The sequence below is a fragment of the Centrocercus urophasianus genome, unplaced genomic scaffold, assembly GCF_019232065.1.
Source record: "Centrocercus urophasianus isolate 14NV4802_14NV808 unplaced genomic scaffold, USGS_Curo_1.0 seq_28, whole genome shotgun sequence".
NCBI classification, from domain to species: Eukaryota; Metazoa; Chordata; class Aves; order Galliformes; family Phasianidae; genus Centrocercus; species Centrocercus urophasianus.
In genome coordinates this window covers 12,647,516-12,665,166 of record NW_024884844.1, presented here as the reverse complement: position 1 = coordinate 12,665,166, position 17,651 = coordinate 12,647,516, and the positions used below count along the sequence as shown (strand labels likewise).

General features: G+C 39.9%; 1 protein-coding gene across 2 annotated transcripts in view; it reads right to left on the bottom strand.

Annotated features, from left to right (window-relative positions):
- Positions 1-2,104: 2,104 nt before the first annotated feature.
- The window catches only part of EPC2 (enhancer of polycomb homolog 2), a 40,962-nt gene continuing 25,415 nt past the window's right edge, over positions 2,105-17,651 (bottom strand). For both annotated transcript variants that reach the window (XM_042827216.1, XM_042827217.1), the window contains exons 7-14: positions 16,415-16,606; positions 15,985-16,074; positions 14,892-15,028; positions 14,447-14,790; positions 8,565-8,701; positions 6,803-6,962; positions 4,778-5,111; positions 2,105-3,387 (exon numbers count right to left, since the gene is read on the bottom strand). In XM_042827216.1, coding sequence (XP_042683150.1) covers positions 3,315-3,387; positions 4,778-5,111; positions 6,803-6,962; positions 8,565-8,701; positions 14,447-14,790; positions 14,892-15,028; positions 15,985-16,074; positions 16,415-16,606 — 1,467 coding nt within the window. In that variant the 3' untranslated portion in view covers positions 2,105-3,314. The remainder of the gene's footprint in view (positions 3,388-4,777; positions 5,112-6,802; positions 6,963-8,564; positions 8,702-14,446; positions 14,791-14,891; positions 15,029-15,984; positions 16,075-16,414; positions 16,607-17,651) is intronic.

The following is a 17,651-nucleotide window of genomic DNA, read 5'->3' as shown; positions in this document are numbered from 1 at the left end:
GGAAAAAGCAGCAGCAAACCTCTAGATTGCCCTGGAGTTGGCTTGGAACAGTTCTCTCATCAGGTTTGCCAGCAACTGCAAGGCTCAGGAGACAAAACAGGACCTCTGGAGGCTCTCAGCTTCAAACATCGAGCACTGAAGCCAAATACTAACAGTCTGAAATCTAGTTTGACTCCACCTGAGCACATTTTCCTACCCCCGTTAGAACAATCATTGTTTGGCTTCAAATGGTGAATATTCAAAATCACAATGCCTACAGTTCAGCACATATCAGAATTCAATAGTTCATCTACAGATTAAAAGCATTAAACAAATCTAAATAAAGAATCATTGTTTTCTGTAGTAGGAAGGAAGATTCAGCATGTCACACTCGAAGCCCAATACAAATTGTTACAGATAAAAATAATCTTACCTGAACAACATTTCTACAGAATATAGCACTGCCCATCATTCTTTTTTGGCACTTCAGGCCCACAGTTAAAGACTAGAAATTCTTACAAGGACTGTTAGGAGTTCTATGTTATTGTAAAGCCACATCAATGCTAATACTTTAAATGGAAGTTATTCAACACATGGCACACTCTCCTTTAGAGCTTACGAAATCCTTTTCTCCATCTCATTCTTCCAGCATCTATTAAAAGTTACAAGTGCCAGCAAAAGGCTTTTTGCAGTAATTAGATGAGGGTTAGGCTACATGAAGTCACAGATACACGGCAACTGTAAGGAGATTTTTAGTCTAATGTACCATGGAAATGATCTACATTTGCAGTGGGATGAGCACAAACTACAGAGCTCAGGAGTGCTCACTTGCTAAGAATGCAGCTTTCAATCTGCAGAAGACATTACTTCCTATTTGTATTTAACCACAAAAAAGCTTTGGGGCTAAATTAGAGAATGCAGTTCTTTTTTGGTATCGCTCCCATATGCAACATTTCTAGCTTCCAAAAAACTTCTTACTTCAAACTACATAATCATGCAGTCATTCCCAGAAGTGAACGGTGTTCCACAGAAAACCTTAGGCACACATCAGGAAAGGCTCACATACACATAATGGGCAGTGTATCAGAACGTGGAAGTTCCAATAAAGGCACAGTGAAGAAAGAGCAAAGAATGAGTGCCTCCCCTCGTGCTGAGGACCCCAAACCTGCCATCATGCCTTGCCTCATCAAGGCAGGAACACTGAAGCATCAGGAGATCCTCCATGTATTCCCATGGATACATTCTGATGTTCTCTCTCTCTGTGGACTTGATAGCGAGGAGAAAATAAAGCCTCAGTTAAGCAAAAAAGAAAAGTAATAATAGACATCCAAATTTCTGACAAACTCCCCATATTTACAGCTCTGCAAGTGTTTAGCTGTCAGAATTATTAACTGTCAGAAGCTAAGATAAAACATGTTTAAGCACAACATAGATTAAAAGCAGCTCTTTGTACAAACATTTAACAGGAAGAATATACTGACTGTATGGCAGATAGCAAAAATCATACTTCTACTTTTTTTTTTTTTTTTTTTTTTTTTTTTTAAAGAGATGCACATTGTTTTCTTTTAGACGCTCTCAAGAAAGCAAAATGCTAAACTAGAGTATTAACTGCAGTCCAACCAACAACAGCCCTTGGGAAAGAGCACGTGTCTAAGCCTACATCAGCCTTGACAAGGGTGGCAGTTCATAGAATCACAGAATGGCCTGGGTTGCAAAGGACCACAGTGCTCACCCAGCTCCAGCCCCCTGCTGTGTGCAGGGTGGCCAGCCAGCAGCCCAGGCTGCCCAGAGCCACATCCAGCCTGGCCTTGAATGCCTGCAGGGATGGGGCATCCACAGCCTCCTTGGGCAGCCTGTGCCAGTGCCTCACCACCCTCTAAGGTTCCTTTGGCAGAACAAGAAACTGCTCATTACCCTGACTATTTCCAAGTCTCAGGTTCCAACTGGAGGATGATCTTTCCCTACCACACACTTCAAGAAAAAGAAATAACCACACACACCAAAACCTTCCGCAGAATTAAATACAAGCACTGCAACCAAAGTCACCATCAAAAGACCACTGATGTTGTCTGAAATTCCCACCTGCACTGCTTGCACGATGTGAAATAAACACATATGCAACGTGTCCATGTTTTGATATGTATTTTTATTTCCCTGCAGTTTTCACTTATCAAGAACAAGTAACAGGGAAAGTTGTCTGAACTAGTGCATAAACAAACATTCTGAAACACCACTACACGTATCTAATTTACAAGAACCGTATAAAAAAAGTCACTAAAACACTACACTACGAAGGTGTCCAACGCTTACAGTCAGACTTTTTCCAACCCGTTACTTGCCTTGTAGCCACAGGAAAACTCTCCAAAATTGAAAAGACGATCTTGCCACAACCCTCCCTCCCCCCCCACCACCTGGGATGGCTCGATATCTAGACATCCAATAATTATTGCAATGATATATAATGCAATACATACCTGGTAAAATATCCTTTACGTGGTGTGTTACAGTTTTAAAGCCGGTTAAAATATGCAGTCTTCGGATAAAATGTAATTGGTTGAAAATTTTCTCTTATCTGCACAATTTTACATGTGCTAGATGCATAATTTTCCTAGTCAGGTTTTTTTTCTTTCCTGTGTAATTATTTTTTATAAACTGGTATTATAAATAGAAATATACATTCAAAATATATGGAAAAGTGAGTTACTACATTAAATTTGCATGTATCGATCCATCCCTTTCCCCTGCACAGTAATAGAAAATACTATTTTGCCTTGAACTTCATATTTGACAGTGAAATGCCACTAAAGTATTTACCAAAAAGTCCATCTAGTCAAATTGTGAAACAAAATGAACCAAGTGAAAACTTTACATTTCCTTTAGAAAAAAATTACAAGAATTTTGTCTCCTAGCTATGAATCTTTAACTTTTTTTTTTTTAGACACAAAGTTGGATTTATTTGTACAAGATACAAAATGTAAACATGGCAAAATAAATAGTTAAAACAAGTGATGCAGGATCCCATTTCATGCTCATGATCCCATTAAAGAATTATTTTTTAATCCATTCAGTTGCAAATTCAAGTGCAAAAGCATGATGATGAATATCTACTATTCAAGTAACAGAAATAATATTGATGATACAAATAAACTATTTTACAAGGTAGTGATTTTCCCAATTTTACAAAATTTACATTATATATCGACTTAATACACGATATAAGGATAGTCCATTTAGGTCCATTTTAGTTCTCTGTGATCCACAGAGTGCTGTGTTTTGCATTCAGTTGGAATATAAATGACTACACCTTTAGCACAGGTTGAGACACTGATTTGAGGTTATGTCACTTCCATTGCTACTGTTGTCTCTGCTATGCCATTTAAACCCAGCCGTTCTGGTTCATGGTTCTCTCTGCAACAAAAGAAGCATTCCATAATTACAGACAGAATACAAACATTTCCTTATGCAATTTCAGTGATTTCTTACAGGCTCTGTACTATTACACAGCCATTAGCTGGATCAAGGACAAACCTTAACACATGCACTAGACAGAAACAGACCATTTAAAACTAAATACTGGCATTTAACAATTGCTCTGACTCCATTAACATTGCAGTTCCTTCCACAAGATTATTAACAGAGATGGCCCAACTTCAATGCATTTAACTATAAATTACCAGCCCAAATTATGGATAATAAGAAGTCTCCCAAAGGAACAGAGTCAAGGTATGCCATTAGGACGTGCATAACTACCAATTATTCCATTAGTGAATTATTTTTTTTTCAGTTCAGTTTCAGCACCAGCACAAGAAATTCTAATTTCTTTCTGAATTTATTACCATTCCCTGCAGAAGAGCCTTAGGTCTGTTCAGCTAAGATGGTTCTTTTTCAGGCATATGCTGACTTGAAACACCCCTCTGACTCGATGGAAGCAAGACCCAAAGACACTAATGATACAGGAGCATACTTTAAAGCACTTGCTAACTTAAAAATAGCTTTTTCACTCTCTGCACTGTGACTATATTATACATGTGATTCTCCATCTTAAAAGCTCTTTTAACATCCCTAGGAATGTCATGAAGTAATCCATACTGGATAAAGCTAATGCTCTTTTTCTGCTTTTTAACCTATGGAAAAGTATTTCTTTTTCACTTTCAAAGCATCTTACAATCTAGCAGAGACCTTTAAAACAGAGCCCAAATACTGTCATTTTCAAAAATGCAACTACTAGCCACTGCCAGTCCTGTGGTACACTTAAGTATTGACTAAGTACTGGTAAATAACTATATTATAAATGCATATATAGCAAGATACAGGCTGGCTTATACCCGTTTTCTATTTTGAATTCAAGATGCGTGTACACACATGTATGGATAAAATAGATGTGCCAGCCTGCATCTTACATTATGGGCACACAGACCTGCAGAGAGAACATGTGGAGAGTTTGGAAGAATCTACTGGCAAATACTGCATAAGAAGGGACAAATAAAAATGGTTAGAATGAAGCCAGTTAAACACCATGGAAGATCACCAAAAGCGGTGTGCCCCAAACTGGCAGAAGTTATCTGGGTGTTCATCTGCAGAAAGACAGCACTGCATCAGCTCTTCTCTTTTGTCACAGTCACACTGACGATGCCAGCAGCTGCATGTTTTTGTGAGGCTGACAACACACCAACAGATCTCTTAGAGGGGGGGAAATGATTCTATTTCGTGCTCTCGTGCAGAGTTGGGCTCATCTACAGAGTCAATCAGGCAGCCCAAATTTAACTGGAATCTGTGCTCTAACTTGCCCTGCACTTACCTTGCTATACTGCTGATGGCACTGCTAGGAGTTACCTTTGGCACTCTGTCCATACTGGCAGCAACTGTGGCAAGTTTTAAGGCTGTTGGCGATGGTGCTGAAGTCCTTGTATTAATATGCACATTGACTGGAGAAACAACACTGACATTGTTGAGGTGCACTGCATTAGTCAGGCAAGAATTGTTCATGGGAAGTGTTTGAGGGCTGCTCGTGCACAACGCTGGAATTAAGTGGTTTGTGGTGGTGTGGCCAACTGTCCTTACAAGCTGTACAGCTGAAATCCCTGGGCTGGATGATAAAGCCATGTTGGTGGAGTACAACGTTCTAGAGGTTCCTGTTGCAAAGCAAATGTTATTAATTAAAAACGTGCCGTTTAGATTTTAAGGCAAAAGATTAAATCAATAGTAATGATTTAAGTGTATGAGGCACTGGAATCATCCCTGTGTTACCTGCTTTGAAGGTTCAAACAAATGAAAAGTTTTAGAAATGTTTCCAGTCAAACTTAGGGATATTTTAAGCTTTTCTTTGTTTGCTTAATTCACGAAGACATCAGAAGGTGGAACAGATTGCATTTTATATTTTCCAACTTTATGCGTCTCAATTTAGGTGCCTTAAATTAAAGTGCAACATTTCCTATAAAAGTACATCAAATGGGGCACAGCTTAGGCAGGCAACTGCAGAGAATGAGCAAGAAGCCAAGTTCTGATGTTCTGAATTGCCTCCTCCCTCATCTGACTGGCAACACCACGAGGTGCTGGGGACCAGCCTCCCTCAAGGCAAGAGAGTGAGGAGTACAGGACCCCTTTCCAGCTTACAGAGCAGTGCTGTCTGCACTCAAATGGTGGGAAAACTTTAGGTTCAAGTCCCTGCTAAAATCAAGCACAGCACATACTCAAACCAGTGGCTCTCAGGATTCCTCTTCCTATTCACTGATATAGTTTTAAGAAAATTAGAACTAAGAATATTTTTCCCTATTCCTGCAAAAAGCTGCTTTTACTTAATATGTTCTAATTTAAATCTTCCTATCTGAAGCTGGAATGGCTATTTTACATCACTGACATTTACAGCTTTGGAACAGTAACACAGGCCTAATTTTATACGCATATTTGCAATATTTTTCATCAACTCTAAATCTACTGCTGATACAAGGTACACACATACGCCTGATCCTGTATCCCTCAAAACATTACACTCTCAAAATTCAGCAAGTTACACACAGTTGCCTTTTTCTTTACTGGATCAGTTCCAGTATATTGATTTTATTCAGCTGTGTTGAGCCGTTTCTCCCTCCCTCCCTTATTTTTTATTAATTATTTCATCATTAACCCAGCCTAGCAAAAGGTCTATAAAACTAATCACATCATTAGCTGTTGAAACAACAAATTACTGTAAAAGCCTTCTACTAGTTATGACAGCCAAATTTCAAACACCATTTCTCTTAGTATCATAGCAACTGCACCAACATGACTGGCATTGTTTCTGAACCTCCCTGGCAGGGGGCAGCAGAGGCTGGGAGCAAGGCAGTGAATGCCTCCTTATGTTGTGACTGAATATGGGAGGAATCTTGAGGGTTATGAAACCTGGAACTTAGAGTAACATCAGAGGAGTTACTAGAAGTAGTTAATAAGCACAGTTTTGTTTGAATAAGCAAGTGAGATAATGATTGAAAAGCACTGCAAATTTTCTGCATTCTTCTTCAAGTACTTGATTTTCTAAGCAATTGGTGCCCTTCTTAAATTTCACATTCAGTCTCTTTATAAAATGCTATCAATTATCCCTTTGATTATGAAAGATTAACAGAGGAAAAAGCCTACAAGAGAAAATGAAGAATGTTCTTCCAGGGGTCGAAGAGCACCGACAGTTTTTATTGCCAAACTGATGCGCATGACATGGCATAAAAATATCTAACAGTAAGACTTAAAGCCTTCAGTAGTAGTAAAATATACTGAAATTTTGGAGATGGAACAGGATCATTTGGCACGTTCTCTGCTCTGCACAAGACCATGAGTTTTAAGAAATCATCACCTGAAGGCTGGACAACACCATTAATGTTGTTGTGGCTGGGGGTTTGTTCCTTCGTTGCCTCACTGCGACCAGGAGCAGGTGCACTGACCACTGCGGATGCAGCAAAGTGGGCACTGGCTGAATCAAGTGTTTTTGACATGCAGTCAGAGGTGCTGGAGCCCTGGGGGAATAAAAAAGTATTTTTTATTTCTTTATAATCATCCAAGTACAAAGTGAAGAACTACATCTGTTAGTGCATATGAGAAGTTTCCTCTAGGATGATTACTATGGCTGTAAGCTGTCTCCTCTGTCTCTGCATAGAAAATACATACTAACCTAAATCTACAGAACTCTCAGCATTCACAGCACATTCATTCCCATGGAGTAATTCATACCACAGCATAATCACCTACTGAATTTTGGATGTACAAACGCTCTCATACTTCAGCTTGGAGAAAAGAAGGCTGCTGGGTGACCTCACTGCAGCCTTCCAGCACCTACAGGGAGCCTATAAAAAGTAGGGGAGTCAACTCTTCTAAAGGGTAGATAACAGCAGCACAAGGGGAAATGGTTTTAAGCTAAAGGAGGGAAGATTCAGATTGGATGTCAGGGGAAGTTCTTTCCCATGAGAGTGGCGAGGTGCTGGAACAGCTGCCCAGAGAGGCTGTGATGCCCCGTCCATCCCTGGAGGTGTTCAAGGCCAGGTTGGATGGGGCCCTGGGCAGCCTGGGCTGCTGTGACACGGGGAGGTTGGTGGCCCTGCGTGTGGCAGGGGGTTGGAGATTCATGATCCTTGAGGTCCCTTCCAGCCCAACCATTCTGTGATTCTGTATCACTCTATCATTCTGCATATTTTTTTTATTAAGTCCTTTCCAAAGATTGGAGAGGTAAACAGCACTGGAAACTAGATACAAAATGCTTAAAAAATACCTAGACATCAGCTTTCAGATTTTCTTTATCAGACAACTAAGCTCAACAGAAAACAAACGTTCATCCCTTGCAAGGAATTACAGATGAAAAATGTTTAGAATTCAGAAGTGTGGAGAACTTGGGGGAAGTGGAGGGACTGGAAAAATCAAGTTAGATACATGAAACTAACATTTTCCTCTTAGAAGTGATGAGTTTTTAGTACTCTCTTGACTTCCATTCATAACAATGCATTATTACACAAAGTGGTTTTACTATGAAGTCTCTCTGGAGCACTTCTACACACACAGACACACACCAAGATAAATCCCATGACAATTCGTATCACTTGAAGGGCACTGGCTATTTTTACATGCACACAATTAACGCATTAAAACATGAAGTCTCTTACTCAACTTCTAAAACAAAGTCATGATACGTTACTAAAACAAGAAAATAAAACCACACACCAAGCAAACGCTGGAGGTTTGGGTGTTGAAACTTAAAACATTAGCTGATTCAAAGACAGAAGAAACATGAAAGGTATGTGCACTAGCTACAGCATAAATTATCTTCTGAGCACTATCAAGCAAACTGGGAAAGCATTTTGACCAAAACCCATTCTACATTCATTCCAAAACTTTATGTATTTATCAGATTGCGGAGGCATTCAAGGCCAGGCTGGATGTGGCTCTGGGCAGCCTGGGCTGTTGGTTGGCAACCCTGCACATAGCAGGGGGTTGGAACTAGATGGTCATTGTGGTCCTTTTCAACCCAGGCCATTCTATGATTCTGTGATGTTTAGCTTATAACAGAGATAAAAATCACAGTAAGCAAAAAGGAAGACAGGAACATATGACAATGTCAGGTACAGTACCTGTGCTTTTGGATGTGTCTGTTGCGAGGAATGCTGAGATTGTTGTTTCTGTTGAAGCTGGGCAAGTTGTTGCCTCTGCATTTGAACTAACTGCTGTTGATGTGTCTGAAACTGTTCTTCTGTGATACCCCCTGTTACTACAGAAAAAAAGAAAGGGAAGCCAGCGTTAAATGGGCCTGCACAGAACAACCACACCTCAGATGCAAGAATGGGCCAGTGCTGGATAACAAGTGGGTGAAAACATCTACTGTGCCAGATGCTTGCAAAGATCTTCATACATTGCTACACAACAGAGAGGCCAGGCTAAATTTGTTCGCTGTGTTCTTTTAACATTGATTCAATTCATAACAAAAGGATTCATAGCTTCCACAGTTTTTAAGCAACTTCTATCCTTGGGATAGAAGTTTTCTCTCCAATACCTTTAAGCAAAAGCTTATAGTTTTTTTGTTTTTTTTTGTTTTTTTTTGTTTTTTTTTTTTTTTCCCCCTGGAAATCAGGAAAAGAACACCCTAAAAATCACAGCTGAGGAAGATGCGCACTGGGCTGGGCTGGATATCTGCTCTCACAGTGAACACTTCCAGGTCATTACTTTAAAACTTCCCCTCCTTCAGGGCATAAACGCTGCCTTCTTTTCTGACACCAGAACATACTATGCAAAGGAAGCCTACGCCTAACACTTGAGCACACTTATGTCAGCAGTGAAAAGAGGTGTTCTGCAGCTGCTAGTGTAAGTGGGTCACATGTATACATAGTTGGAATCCAGCTCTACACCAATCCTTACTTGAAAGATTCAGAAACTAACACACAATAACAAAGCTGATCTCTGTGTCACAAATGTTACGAGGTATCACAAATCACTGGTTAGATTCATTTAGTATGACCTTCTAATTTCACACTTTTCTCCCCCTAAAGTAAATGCTGACCTGAACAAGACTTTCTCTATCAATCTGTTTTTCCTTTTAGAAGAGATGCTGAGTAACATAATGGCTTTGATCACTCATGAGAACTTGGTTGACACAACCCCAGTAGTATCACACTCCCAACAAGTAAGTATGGGAATGATGGAGTCAAGAAAAGCAGTTTTCAACATTCCTCCCCAACTCAAGAACTGCAAATATGATAATGTCAAAATACCAGCAGGCGTTGAGCGCTAAACCTGAGTTTTGTGGAGTCAAAGCAGCTCTGGAACTAAGTTCTCCCAGGAACAAATAAAAAGAGAATTCACTTTTCAAAGATTCCCATTAACTACATTTCAGCATTCTGAACTACATACTTTGAAGACCAAAGTTGTCATCCATCTCCAACACCTGGATGCTGCACGGATATCATTCATCTCACTGAGAGACAGTGAGACAACAGTAACATTGAATTGAGCTGTCTTTCAGAGCCTGACTCTTCTGTTCCCTAGCTGTAGTACTCACCCTTGTGCTGAAATTCTGAATAAGAGCCAAAATGCAGACTGACTGTAGAGGAATTACATGGGAAATTACTTCTTTAGTGCTTCACCATTAACACAAGCACCAAACAGGCTGGAAGAACACTTAAAAGGTTCAGTGAACTTACATTATTCACCCTATTAGATTCTTGGGATTTTATCATTATTTTCTACATATTCTAAAATAAATAAATAATCAAGCTTTCCTCCCCAATCAGCCATACTTAGATCCCCTCAAAGACTCTTCCCTCTTACTACAAGCTCTGAACTCAAAGTTCAGTCAGCTGAACCTGTTAAGCTTCCTCACAACAGCCTCCCAAAATGCGTTTCGTTACTAAAGGCAACAGAGCCAAGAACAGCATTATGGAACATTACGTATGTATGCAATTCTATTTTTAAGTTCTGAGGCACCAAATTCCATAATGCCTTCTGTTGTGTTCAAGAACAAGCCAATTGCATGCAGATAAACACCTTAAATGCATTTACCCCTAATTAGCTATTCTCTGTCTGCAGTACAGGGGCATTTATCTTGACTCCAAGTTGCTGAGTCAAACTGACCACCACCCAGTTTAGGGCTGGCCTACACCTTACATGCTCTCTCTCTCCCCTCCCAGTTTGACACAGGCCAGGAAGCCACAGAACACAGCTGCAGGGTACAGGGCTGATCAGCACAGCAGCATCCTAATTGTTTCTGCATTCATACTTGTCAGCTCCAGCCAGGCCAGTACCTATCAGCAGGGATTTACTCAGTCACAATAAACTCTGCTGTTAACCTTATGAAGAAAGCAGACACTCATTAGCACATCTACCACCATTTCATTTTGCCAAATTAAACTGAAGGCTCCTAAAAACAAACCCAACTTCTACAAAACTCCAAGGCAGCCTTTAAGGTCACGGCCAAGTGCAAGAGTTCTATACTTTTCATTAAAACTTCTATTGACCAGTATTTCAGTTTGCACTGCTAAATACTGGGATTTCTATTCAACCACAGTCTGCCTACATTGAAACACTACAAAACACTACAAAAAGTCTACATGAGAGTCTTCTGCTTTCCATCCCTAGACACCTTTGGCCTAGATTATGATGTCACTGCTCTTAGGAGCTTTAATCAAAGATCATCATTCAGGCTGCCCCACCAGAACAGTACCTCATTAATCTAATTACTTCTACGTGACATTTTATTCTCAACAGGATACCTCTAAAAAGTAAACGCCTGCTCCACATGTAGAATTCTGTACCTCAGAATGCCATCATCTCCAGTTGTCTTCTGTATCTATGGACACAGTAACTTAGCAGCCAGCTGTCTGAGTGGCTCCCAGGCACTGGCAGCTGACGCAGAGCGCTCTGGCAAATTGCTGAAGATTTTGCCTACAGCCTAATTCTCACTTCAGTTCCACAAGCAAGACAAGTTGCAGTCTAGGAATTCAGCCAGACAGCCAAGCACTACTTTGCCAAAGTAAGTTGTACCATCGACAAGTTCCTCACAACCTCCTTCACACACTGCTTATCCTCATCATCAGCTTCTCTCATTTGTTAAACAGAATCCTTCCAGAGCTGGCTTTGGCAAAAAGACCACGTTTGCTTCCCAGGTGCAGCATGTAAGCCTGCTGAAAGTTTACACAACTGATCAAAGTGATAAGATTGTTGTAGGGACCTTGTCTCCTTACTAGAGCACAAGCAGGAGAAAAACTCAGCTTGGAACAGAGGTTCTTTATTCACACACTGATTAGGCACCTTTATGACAAAACCAGTCATGCACTTAAGTCTTTGCTTCTGTTTGCACAATGCTTAGCATGGGGGAAATAGTGTAACAATTGTTTCAGCGAGACAGAAGTAAAAATATAAACTTTAAATACAAATAACCAAAGCGAGCATCTCCAACTCCTCTACAAACTAAAAAAAAGAACCTGAACAACAAAACTGATCATTCAGTTTAACTGTCATTTTTTCGTCCAGAGATTCTTTTATGCTCAAAGGTAAATCTGTAATAAAATTCATCTCTACAACCACCTCCCAAAAAGATCTGCCTTGATGAATGTGGCACCTATGTCCATTTAATGCACAACCACTTTTTGACTCATCCTTCAAAAATTCTCCCATTACTTACTATGTAGCAAATGCAAAACAGCAGTGCCTCTTCTTGGCTCAGTTACACAGTAAACAATTTTGTTGCTTTATTGCACCCGGTCCTTTCATAGAACTACAGGATCTGCTTTGTAGTCTGAATACAGAAACAAAAGAGTCTTCCCAACCCAAACATTTCCCTGTGCAGTGTACTGCAACTGCTGAGTAATCTCTGCTCACATCTGAACAGTCTTCAGACAGAACATCAGGATTATACAAAATAAATTACTGTTCCTCCACAAAGTAGCCTAGAGCCATCACACATTATACAGGTACTTCTCTACAGTCTCTACCATCACTACTACAATGTCTATTTTTTTTTTTTAAGCTCCAGAAGCTCAAATCCTAAACCATGAGCTCTCATTGATTCACCACATAACATCAGCATCTTAGTGCTTTAGTCCTACTGAATTGGTTAACACTCAACAAGACCCAACCCTTTTCCCCCACCCATGCATGGCTTCCTACCAAAACAGAAAGATCCTCCCTGTCAAGCCCTTCACTGCTCCAATTTTCATTCATACCTACAGTATGGATATTTCACAGATCTCTCCAACCTTTTTCTTTCACTCAGACATATCAGCTTCTACCTCAAAATACTCTCCTACTGTAAGTGGACTCCATCCTCAGGAAAAAAGTCTCTCCAGAGCAGCATTTAAAGCCTCAACGTTTTGCACCTCATCCTGAGATAATCTATTGATACTTACATTATCAGGAGAAATTCTACAGAAACACCAACTCTGCATGCATCTTTTTAAGCAACTACCCTTACCTTGCTGTCACCATACTTTCTCATTCATATAGAAACCCTGCAGTACTACTTGATCATTATACAAAGAGCTACCAGCAAATTCCTTGCTGGTCCAACCTAGCATACTGTCCACGTTCCACATGCTTAACTCTGACAAACAGCATTCATTTCTGTTGTCTGCATTTGCTTTCACACTGCTTTTCTTAATTCTTACCAATAATCCCACCACACAGAACCGCCCCCTTTCTGTTACAGGTGCAATTCTCCAGTCTTTCAAGCTCTTTACAAACAAGAATTATACAAGATATGATCATGACACACTGTCTATTCTCTTCATACAGCAGAAAAAAAAAATTCTCGTGCAAATCTCTTCACAGGAGAGCACAATAGAAAAGTTGCAATGATTACGCAGCAGCTGACTTTAAAAGAGATGGGCACCTTCCACATCCACATGATGTTAATTATGGGATTTAGAAGCAGCCTGTTGTGTCACCCAGTTATCTTCTTTTACAATACCAAGTTCTGCATGCACACAATAGAGTGGGAAAACACTCAAACACTTGTTGTGCTTGCTAAGAGATCTCTTCTGGCACATCTCCAACCGTCCAGCATTTTAAAGAATCATACATTCTTTCAGTAGTGCCAGTTTTAACATTGTCACTTGTTATAAATAAATCACTTGCTACATGTATTAGTTGCATTTGAGACTGCTAATACAAACTTAAAGCAATTTTCTGCTTCTGGTTGTTTTTATTCCAAGTTAAGTGATCCTGCATCCAAATCAATGACAAAGGGTGTACAAAGATGAGAATAGTGTTGCATATATTTGATAGTCTTGTGAAGATTCTACTTTTATTTTCTTAAAGCATACATGAATTGCCATCTTGCTCATCTGGAGCTGTAAGGTCACAAAACTGAATGGTAAGAGACAGCTGCATTAAGTGTGAGAGTTAGACATCAACCTTAAAGGAGGAGGAAATGCCCCATCACTCTTCATCTGTGCCTGTTGATTTTCTGATAATCAGCACAGCAAGGTGTATCACTGTTACAGTAAAAACTGCAACACTGGAAGCCTCCAGGTGTCAGCTTAAAACACTGTTTTGTGCCTTCTTCATTTCTGCTCCGAGACTTTACTGATTCACTACTGGTTTCTGGAGATGGTTTAGCACGATTTAGAGAACTCCAAAAACATCTCCCTGTCTCCACTGTTTCCCACCCACTCCGATACCCTCAATAAAACAATGGCTTCTCTTCTACATTCATAAAGAGCATTATTCACTCCTTAAACGAGGTGCGATAAATTTCATGTAGGCAATGCTGACATACAAACAGAATCCCTCCTTCACATCTGGCATGTTTAAGGCCAGCACTTTACCATGATTCTATCTAAACTGCAATTAAAGCAGGAGGAAGAGAACTTAAGAAAAGCCCTAAGAAATATAAAACAGTTACCCTGTATCACTGGGTTTAGCTACACATCATTAGTTAAGGTGGTATCAGCCCAGTTCCAAGAAAAAAAGCACCATAACTTTGTATTTCAAGTTCTGTAAGAATTTAAATCCTTCTGCCTACCTGATATGCCGTTCTTGCTGGTGTTCAATAAAGCTACAGATGCTGCAGAAACTCTTTTATTATTCACAGTCTGCCCTGGTTTCCTTGAGGTACATTCTTCACTATCGCTGTCCTGTAGATTTAGTAGCCTTGGCTGAAAACACTGCAGTCGACATGATCTGATATTGCTTAGTATTTCAGAAAGGGACAGTCTGTTTTCACAACGTTTATTGGAAGCATTGGTCCGTGAAAAATTAGAAGAAAAGTCTAAAGTCTGGGAAGAGCTTGAAAAACTATTCAGCATTTCCGGGTCAATCTGTCTCAAGACAGGATCATGTTCTGTGGATATTCGGTCCATTATAACCCTGATTTAAAAAGATGGAAAAAAAAAAAGTTAATTATGTTTCTTACATATGTGCTTTCATACTTCGGAGGGAAACAAAGGGTAAAAATAAGGCAATCCTACCTTCCACCCCTGCCAACTCGTCTTCTTGCAAATCCTATACATCTTCTTGGAATTGTAAGGGTTGTAAGGCAATGCCTGAACCTCAGTTTGTCCAATTCTGAATTTTCATATGAAGAATTAGTTTGGTCCAAACGAGGCTGCAAAGAATAAAGGAAAGTCCATTTGCACATTCCTGAAAATACAAAGTAGTCTGTGGTGTTCTCTACGTGATCACAATAGCAAGACACCTGCATGGCAGGAACAGAAGCAGATGCCAGCACACATCTGAGTTGTGCAAAGAACTTACAGCACAACTTGTGGGAGATGCCCATGCTCTGAGTACTCAGGGAGATTGTTTAGGCTTCTGGAGCAGACAACCTAGCAACTAAGTTCCCCTCCAGTGAGTTACAGGCAGCCTTAAAGACTACACAGTTACAAAACTTATTTTGCCATGCAACTTCACTTCTCTGGTGGGAAGTGAGCAAAGCAAAACCAGACCCAGTGCATTACATTGCTTCTGTTGGTCCTCCATAGATAACAGCTTCCCATCCACAAATCCATACTCAGTATGAAGTTTCACTATCCGTGGTTCTGAGAAGATGATGGAATGTTTAATCAGACTTTCTCCTCTGCTCACTGCTACAATTGCAGTGTAACATTCTTCCAACATATCCACAGCTTGCAATAATTCAAGAGAAAGATTTAACTACACAACAAAAATCCTTAACAGGTTAAATCTCTTTGCTTTTACAACCAGCTCCAAACAATGCCCACGTCTGAGAACTAAAACAAGTAGCAACCCATGAGCTTTATAAGCTGGGAACAAAGGATGCGATAGGAAAACCAAGGGGAATGCATGGAGGGGGTGGAGTCCTCCCATTCAAACAGTGGCTGAATTAGGCTGCCGTGCTTTGTATTGCCTTGAGGAAGTCAGAGGAACAGGTCAAGGAGAAATCTTCTTATAGAAAAACTCAAAGATTTTCTTTGTAGCCACCAAATCATCATGGTTTTCATAATGAAAGTGGGACTAAAAGTACTATTCCATTATCAATAGGCCAATGAAATCAAAAACAGAACACCCAAACACACTAAATGCAACAGCAGACAGCCTTACAGCATAATACTGGCATCCTGCTCTTCTCCTGAAGGCACAAGGTCCATCAGGATCATTTTCCTCTTCTGCTTCTGATACTGGTGAGGGTACCTAAGCCAAAAAGCAAAGTTATTCTTTCAACTGCCATGTGTATATAATACAGATATTAAAACACACAACTAATATATAGTGATCAATTGACTAATATGGTAAAAATGTATTTTTGTACTAGTTAGCATTTCATATATTTTATAAATACTGGTTTACATAATACAAAGTTCTCCAAAACAGTTTGGAAGATGAAACAAACTCAAGCAGCTTCTGCAAATGTCTTGCATGCAGACCAACTGCCCAACACACTTATTCTCCACTTCAAGCTATACTGTCCACATTCCAGATAGCTGAGTTCTCCATTTTCAGTAGGCTAAAAGAAATCGTAACAGACTGTTACCTGTGGGAACTCATCCTCATCTGAGCTGTGGAAGTCATACTGCTTGATATCACTCTTGTTGATAACAGGCAAGGGCTCAGCAGAGGGCTGTTGAGCAGTTACCACACACTCCATTTTCGGTTTCTTCAGATATTTCTTCTTCTGACGTACAACATCTGATATCTCTTCCTTTAGAGATGAATGATGAGGATGCTGTTTGTCAAAAACAGAAAGAGATCCAATAAATAAAAGCACGTACTTGATGTTGTTTCTGCACCCCATGCCTTAGAAAAACATGGCTGCTCATCTTCCGGAGCCTCTGTCCACTGGGGCAGCATGTTGAAAATTCAGATACAACATAACATTTATTCTAAACATCTGAAAACCTCAAAACTTTACTTCCAATCACCTTTATAGAAGCTTATTAGTAAAATGAAAGCTTTCATGCTCTGTGACTACATTAAGGGGTTCCTTTCTTTTCATCACCCTCAGGATACTGCAATTGGAAAGTCTGCTCCAATTACTTTCTCAGGCCTCAGTTTTCTATGCCAAGAAACTACAGCTTTCTTAATTGCTCAAATCTGTTCACAAAAAACATTTTATGTTTTCCAGCTCTCACATGGCTTATGTTTCTTGTAAGACTTCATGCTACTAGCTTTTGCCATGTTTTCATTTAATTTCTAAGATTTTGCTAACATAAATCCTCTCCAGCAAGCAAGTAAGCAACTGCAGCAATATTAAACTGTTATTTGAACACAAATGTTTTACAACTTCAAAGCTCTCCAATTAAAAATTACTTTCCCTTCCAAAATTTTCAATTAATGAGTAAAAGCCAGAGAAGTTCTCTGAGAAGCTCTTTAATTTTCCCCCAAATTATCACTTGTCAGTAGCTGTCTGACTGAAACTAACTCCAGTTCAGCTTCATAAACCAGAGATGAGAAACAGCAGGCGCAATTCCCAGCAGAGAAGTGAAGGCAGGGATCTGTACCACATTTAGTGACCACTGGGTGTCGCAGCTGCTAAATACAAACTTCAAAAGGGATTCAAACTCCCCAGCTTTACAGATGAGCATTTTTTGCACTTAAACATTTCCCAACAGCTCCTAGAATCCTCCAGCATTCTTGCTGTAAATCAGCAATCCGACTGTCTTTGAACTGAGGGCTAACCAATACTCATGGACAACACTGCAGGAAAAATGCAGTGCTCTAATCTCTTGTCAATGGAAAAAAAAAGTAATTCACTGTTTGCCATCTCAGTG